General features: G+C 27.0%; 2 protein-coding genes across 6 annotated transcripts; one reads left to right on the top strand and one right to left on the bottom strand.

Annotated features, from left to right (window-relative positions):
- Positions 1–448: 448 nt before the first annotated feature.
- On the top strand, positions 449–2,056 carry LOC105828296 (putative nuclease HARBI1). Its single transcript, XM_036289547.1, has 3 exons — positions 449–1,255; positions 1,380–1,647; positions 1,761–2,056. Exons 1-3 carry the CDS (start codon positions 1,110–1,112, stop codon positions 1,932–1,934), a joined length of 588 nt encoding a protein of 195 aa, XP_036145440.1. The 5' UTR covers positions 449–1,109; the 3' UTR covers positions 1,935–2,056.
- A 373-nt stretch (positions 2,057–2,429) lies between these two features.
- Positions 2,430–6,071, bottom strand: LOC105828295. 5 transcript variants are annotated; one of them, XM_036289548.1, is made up of 7 exons: positions 6,002–6,071; positions 4,268–4,625; positions 4,025–4,081; positions 3,823–3,918; positions 3,487–3,739; positions 3,166–3,292; positions 2,430–2,984 (listed from the first exon to the last, which is right to left on the bottom strand). In XM_036289548.1, exons 2-5 carry the CDS (start codon positions 4,431–4,433, stop codon positions 3,681–3,683), a joined length of 378 nt encoding a protein of 125 aa, XP_036145441.1. In that variant the 5' UTR covers positions 4,434–4,625; positions 6,002–6,071; the 3' UTR covers positions 2,430–2,984; positions 3,166–3,292; positions 3,487–3,680. The 5 variants fall into 5 exon arrangements, with proteins under 5 accessions (XP_036145441.1, XP_012522005.1, XP_012522004.1 ...); XM_012666551.3 differs by lacking the exon at positions 6,002–6,071 and adding an exon at positions 4,797–4,844; XM_012666550.3 differs by lacking the exon at positions 6,002–6,071 and adding an exon at positions 4,785–4,822.
- Positions 6,072–6,664: the final 593 nt, after the last annotated feature.

Here is a 6,664-nt window from a genome sequence, read left to right as displayed (position 1 = left end):
AAAGATTTTTTTCATCGTATATATAAAGTATGTGTAAAATATTTATATAATATTTTGAAAAAATAAATATTAATAAATATTAATAAATATTTATCATAAATATTATGTGCTGTCTGGTATGATTCTAAAATATTGATAGTATTAATTATATAAAATATTGTATTAATTTTAATAATGTTGTTTAATAACCAATCTTTAAATAATGATTAATAGTTATAGGTAGCAAGGTGTCGTCCAATAATTCGTCATTTGAGGTCAAATCGTCAATTATTACAAAGAATTATAGTTAAATATCAGTAATTAGTCACTAATAAAACCTAATTAATACGTCGTAAAATGATCAATTAACTAACGTTATTAATTAGTCAAGAATATGACGTCGGAAATACGTTGTAGGATGGATAAATAACTGACGTAATTAATAGGTCAAAAAATGACGTTACTATTACATCTTAATTTGGTAACATGATGTCTGCGACCTTAAATGACGAATTATTGACGTCGTATTAATGTCACCTTGCTACCAGGGTTATTAATAGAAAATATTGATGAGACTGAATCAAGTGACAGCAATTCAGATGTAGAAATTTTAAGAGAATTAATTGTGCGATCTCGGGTGCCAAGAATAAAATGTAAAAATTATGTGGAAGATATTGTCTCATCATACTCAGATGTAGATTTTAAAATGCATTTTTGGTAAGTTTTTGTTAAACATAAATATAAAAACTTAATTAAACATTAATATAAAATTAACATTGCATAAAATTAGTAACACACCAAAGTGTAAAGAAAGAAATTAATGTTTTAAAAAAACAATTTTGTTTTAAAATTTTATTTTATTATTGTACTTTGTTCAGTGATTTTTATAAATAAATTTATATCTAAGTTGATTCAATGTACATATTAAACTCTAAATATTAAATAGCTCCATAAAATAAAGATAAATTATTTATTATTATCAAAGAAAAATTCTAATCAACTCAACTGGCTAAATTGATTTATTTAAATAAATTTAGCCAGTTGGATCGATTGAAATTTACCTTTCTTGTTTATATACTGGTGAAAAGAAATATTTTATCTGTGATTTAATTATTATTATTATATACAAGATGAAACGTACTACATTTATATTTTTGTTGGAATTATTAACTCCGCACCTAAGTAAACAGTCAGACAATTTTGGACGTCACTCAATATCTCCAGAGAAACAATTGCTATTAAGTATTTGGATTATGGCAACGCCTAATTCATATAGGTAATATTTTAATATTTCTATTGTAAAAATATAAAAATATATATATAAGATTTATTTTTATCAGTTTCTTGAAGCATATAAGTTACTATAATGTATCTAGAGTAAAATTAGATGTATTTTACAGATGTGTAAATGATAGATTTGGCGTTGGAAGGGCAACAGCTTGGAGAAGCATACAAAAAGTTATCTCCGCTTTGTATTATTATTTGCATACATTCATAAAATGGCCATCAATTGAAGAAGCAAGAGCTACTTGGACATTTATTAAAAATAAATATGGATTTCCAAAGGTGATAGATGCAATTGACGGCACTCACATCCCAATTGCAGCTCCAAAAAATAATTCAGAGTGCTACATAAATAGGAAAGGATACCATTCAATACAGTTACAGGTACAGAAATACACAACATACTCGTGCGTATTACGTGTTTATATTATTAAATAAAAAAAGATAAAAAGTAACTCTCTTAATGTCACACAATAAATAAGATGATATTTTTCCAGGTTATATGTGATTCTAATTTAAAATTTCTACATTGTTATGCTGGACAAGTTGGTTCCGTTCATGATATGAGAGTCTTCCGGCTGTCACGTTTACAAACCATGTTCACAGAAGACAATTTTCCCGAGAATAGTCTTTATTGGGAGATGCTGCATATGGAATCCAAAAATATATAATGGTTCCTTTCCGAGATAACGGACACTTAACGGAAACTGAAACACAATACAATCGAATACATTCTTCTGCACGTATGATGATAGAAAGGGTTATTCACTGGGGTTATTAAAAGGGCGATTTAGAAGTTTTCTTGATAATTTGCCAATGACCAGAACAGATTTGATATCCAAATATATAGTGGCCTGTTGTATATTACATATCTATTTGCTGCATAATGATATTATAGATATACCAATAATAATAGGTGAGACGCCATATGTAAGACCAGACTATGACGTTATAAATATTCGAAGTACAGAAGAAGGTATTCAAAAACGAAATCTTATTGCCCATTCGCTTATGAATCCTCGATTATTTTCAGAATAAAAAATATTTTATTGATATTTGATAAACATTTTAATGTACAAATATTATATATCCCATTTGTATTTTATATTTAATAAATTTTATATTATATATAGCGAAAATTATTTTAATATAAAAACTACCATTGGTTTAATTGCACATTAGTTTTTATTGACTATATTTATGAATCACAGCTTTGTAACATCTTTTCTGCGTATATAACTATATGTAGTCATATAATATGTAAAACATAAAATAATATGTAAGTCTTATAACATCAAGTCAATGTGCTGTTTTTAGAAATACTTAACAAAATGCTCTAGACAAAACATTCTAATAGAATTTTAGTTCTATCTTATCAGAAGACTTATTTTCTTCGTAAGAAGAACACAAAAGAAATCTACTTGTTAACAAAAAAAAATCTTTTTTTTTATGTCACATAATGAATACATAAAACTAAACAAAAACATTCATAAACAGTATTCAAAACATTTGAAAAACAAAATAAAGTATGCTCCTTGACATATTGTTTAAAAATAAAAAATTTTAAACTTATTTGTTAATAACATTTTGCAACAAATTTTTTATATCTTTTAACTGCTACATTTTTTCTTCATGCTTTCTTTCATCTGCTTCGCGTTTGAGTCGTTTCTCTTCTAACAATTTCTCCAAGTAATTGTCCACATTTATTGTCCTTTTTTTCCCTGTAAAAATAAAACTTTTTTTTTTTAATTATATATTTATACAAACATGTATAATGTACACACACACACAAGTCGGGCAAGTGATCATAGAAACTTTGTAACAAAATAATAAATAAATGTGTTTCAATAATTAAACAATTCCGGGTAGCCGGATACCTTAATTTTTAATATATTTGCTTACCTTGTTTGTTACTACTTGATTGTACAGGAGTTTCTTCCATATTAGAGTTGTGAGATTCATGAACACTTGTTCCAGCGACTGATAAAGGTTCTGCCCATGGTTTTATATTAAATATTTTATCCATCATCTGAAATATACAATTATCCTTAAATACTTGTTAGCGTAAAAATATTAACTACAATTCGTTTTTGTTTTCAAATGCAATTTAAAGTATAAATATTTATTTTCTACTATTGCTTCTAATAGATTATTACTTCTATATCCTTGTAAATTCACAGTACAAAGTCATGCATAATTATGTAAGAATTGATAAATATTTACATCAAAATATTCCCATTTCTTTGTGTCGTTCCCTGATTTATTGTTGTGGTCTTTTATGGATTTATAAGTTCTCTTCATCGCCTAAAATTTTATGCAACACTTTTGGCCACTTATGTCCCATTTTTTTCAGTTTTTTTGAAATATTCTCCCAATAACGTTTGACTGTGATTTTGCCATTGTGGAGTTTCTTTTCTTTAGAGACATATAAGTCTATCAGAAGCAACGTTTCTTGCTTTGTCCAATGATGATATCTCTATATATCACAAGGAAATGCTGATAATTTCCATTAAATTTCACTAAATACCTAATACGTATTTAAATTATCTCTATATATACCTTTAGTATCCTCATTTTCTTTGTTACAATCAGACACTGAGCTTTCATTATTTGTACTAGTAGAACTTAAACTTTCTAAACTAGAACTCGAATAACCTAAAAATTAAAAGAATCTATAAGTTATACAATAGACTTGAAACGTCGAACTTGACATTAAAATTTTATTTTTAAAAAAGAAAAAAAAATTGATTTTAGATATTACCAATTCCCGTTACTTTAGTTTTTGCACGTTCTAATAATGTTGCTGCAAATTGATAGTCTGAAATAGATAAAAGGATTAATAATAAATGAATAAATTACTGAATAAATTAATAAATTATTATAATGAATTAATGAATTATTATAATGAATTAATAAATTCAATTAATAAATTAAAAATTGCAATTTATTGTAGCGTACATATATTATTATACACAAATTTTAACTAAAGAAAATAAATTCTTACCTTTATATGCTTTTTCAGCATTTTCTACGGTTACTTTTAAACTGTAAACCTTATTTTCTTCACCGTCAAGCAAACTAACCTCAGTATACAAGGGCGTAGCCATCTTTACTACTGTGACTGTGGGTACGTTCCGTTTCACGCATGATACGCATGATGCATCGTTCATCCTTGTTGTTTGTCAAACGTTAAACAAGGATGAACAATGCATTATGCGCATCATGCATTGAAACGGAACGCAGCCTGTGACTGCTTTACCTCGCTGATCGCAGTAGCCGCAACAGGAAGTACATCAAAATCAATGACGTCATACACTTCAAGCCAGCACTCTTACAGTACACTGGCTACCTATTTCGGAACGCTGTTTGTAGTAAAATAATCTCTTTAATATTACTTTAGACAATACTTTAAAAATACATGATTGTGTTATATAATTACTATTTTAATGAAGTTAATAATCTTACCATACATTGAAAACAGATTATTTTTAATTGTAATAATCAAATTATTTATGTCGTACTTTTTAGGTTACCTGCTACAAACTCACGGAACTCGCAACTCGCAACTTGCTCGTGATGATTTGGCTATACCGGACAGCATTGAGTTGTCACGAATCATGATGATAGTAGATGGTTGTGCTTATCATATATTTCGGTCCTAGAGAAAATTACTCGGATAGCCATTATCGTAAACACCCAATGAGTGTTTACGATAATGGCTATCCGAGTAATTTTTTCTAGGACCGAAATATATGATGAGCACAGCCATCTATACTACCAGCATGATTCGTGACAACTCAATGCTGTCTGGTATAGCCAAATCAACATCACGAGCAAGTTGCAAGTTGCGAAATCCGTGAGTTTGTAGCAGGTAACCTAAAAAATACAATATAAATATTATAAATAATTTGATTATTACAATTAAAAATGATCTGTTTTTAATGTATAATAAGATTATTAACTTTATTAAAATAGTAATTATATGTAACACAATCATGTATTTTTAAAGTATTGCCTAAAGTAATATCAGAGATTATTTTATTTACAAATATTTTTTTTGTCTATCAAGTTTCTATCATAACGATATTATTTCAAAACCTAATATAATATTTTAATTAAACATTGATTCTCAATAAATGTTATTATTTATTATTAACTAACATATATATTAGAAAAGTTATCTTTTATTAAACAGATGGTGTTAACACTTTGAAAGAAATGAGATAAATTATGTAAAATTACTAAATAAATCATTATTAATAATATTTTTTAGATTACAAGTAAAATAAAGATTTAAGTATAAATATTTTTCTTTCTTGTAACAACTGTTAATGATAAGTTGCATGGTGCTATCATTATTTTACTTAAAAAATCATATATCTTTATGTATGAATGTTATGCATGAATATTTCACTAATGTGAGACTAATAATAATGTTTACAATAAATTTTTTTAATTTGTAATGCAAGTGCATAGTTTATTACATTTATTAAGAATCAATGTTTAATTAAAATTTTATATTACGTTTTGAAATAATATCGTTATAATAAAAACTTGATAGACAAATAAATAAATAAAATATTTCTAAATAAAATAATCTCTTTAATATTACTTTAAACAATATTTTAAAAATACATGATTGTGTTACATAATTACTATTTTAATGAAGTTAATAATTTTACCATACATTAAAAACAAATTATTTTTAATTGTAATAATCAAATTATTTATATCGTACTTTTTAGGTTACCTGCTACAAACTCACGGAACTTGCAACTCGCTCGTGATGTTGATTTGGCTATACCAGACAGCATTGAGTTGTCACGAATCATGGTATTAGATGGCTGTGCTTATCATATATTTCGGTCCTAGAGAAAATTACTCGGATAGCCATTATCGTAAACAGCCAATGTCGAATTTCGCGAGGGTCTACCACGAAATGATGATTATGTCAATAATCTACGACCAAAACTTATTGTTATTGACGACCTTATGCGCGAAGCATCTGATAACGCTGTTGTAGATTTATTTACAAAAGGGAGCCATCATAAAAATATTAGTGTTATTTTTATCACACAGAATTTATTTCATCAAGGTCGTGGTATGCGGGATATTTCGTTGAATGCTAATTATATAGTTGTGTTTAAAAATCCTAGGGATTACTAGATTTAAAACAATCCACACCGGAAAATTGTCGTTTTCGTACACATATATTTCCGGATGATGAGTATCAATATATGTTTATATACTACGTAAAGAGATAAAGAGTAAAAATATAATACGGGAAACAGCTCCGATAATCTACATCTAATATTTATACCCAAGAATTAATTCAAATCTTGTCAGTAGCTAAACATTTCTTATATTGACAGACAGACAGGCAGATAACAGTATTACCTGC

The sequence above is a fragment of the Monomorium pharaonis genome, chromosome 7 (assembly GCF_013373865.1).
Source record: "Monomorium pharaonis isolate MP-MQ-018 chromosome 7, ASM1337386v2, whole genome shotgun sequence".
NCBI lineage: Eukaryota > Metazoa > Arthropoda > Insecta > Hymenoptera > Formicidae > Monomorium > Monomorium pharaonis.
Note: the sequence above shows the minus strand (reverse complement) of the source record. Positions and strands in the feature narration are given on the sequence as shown.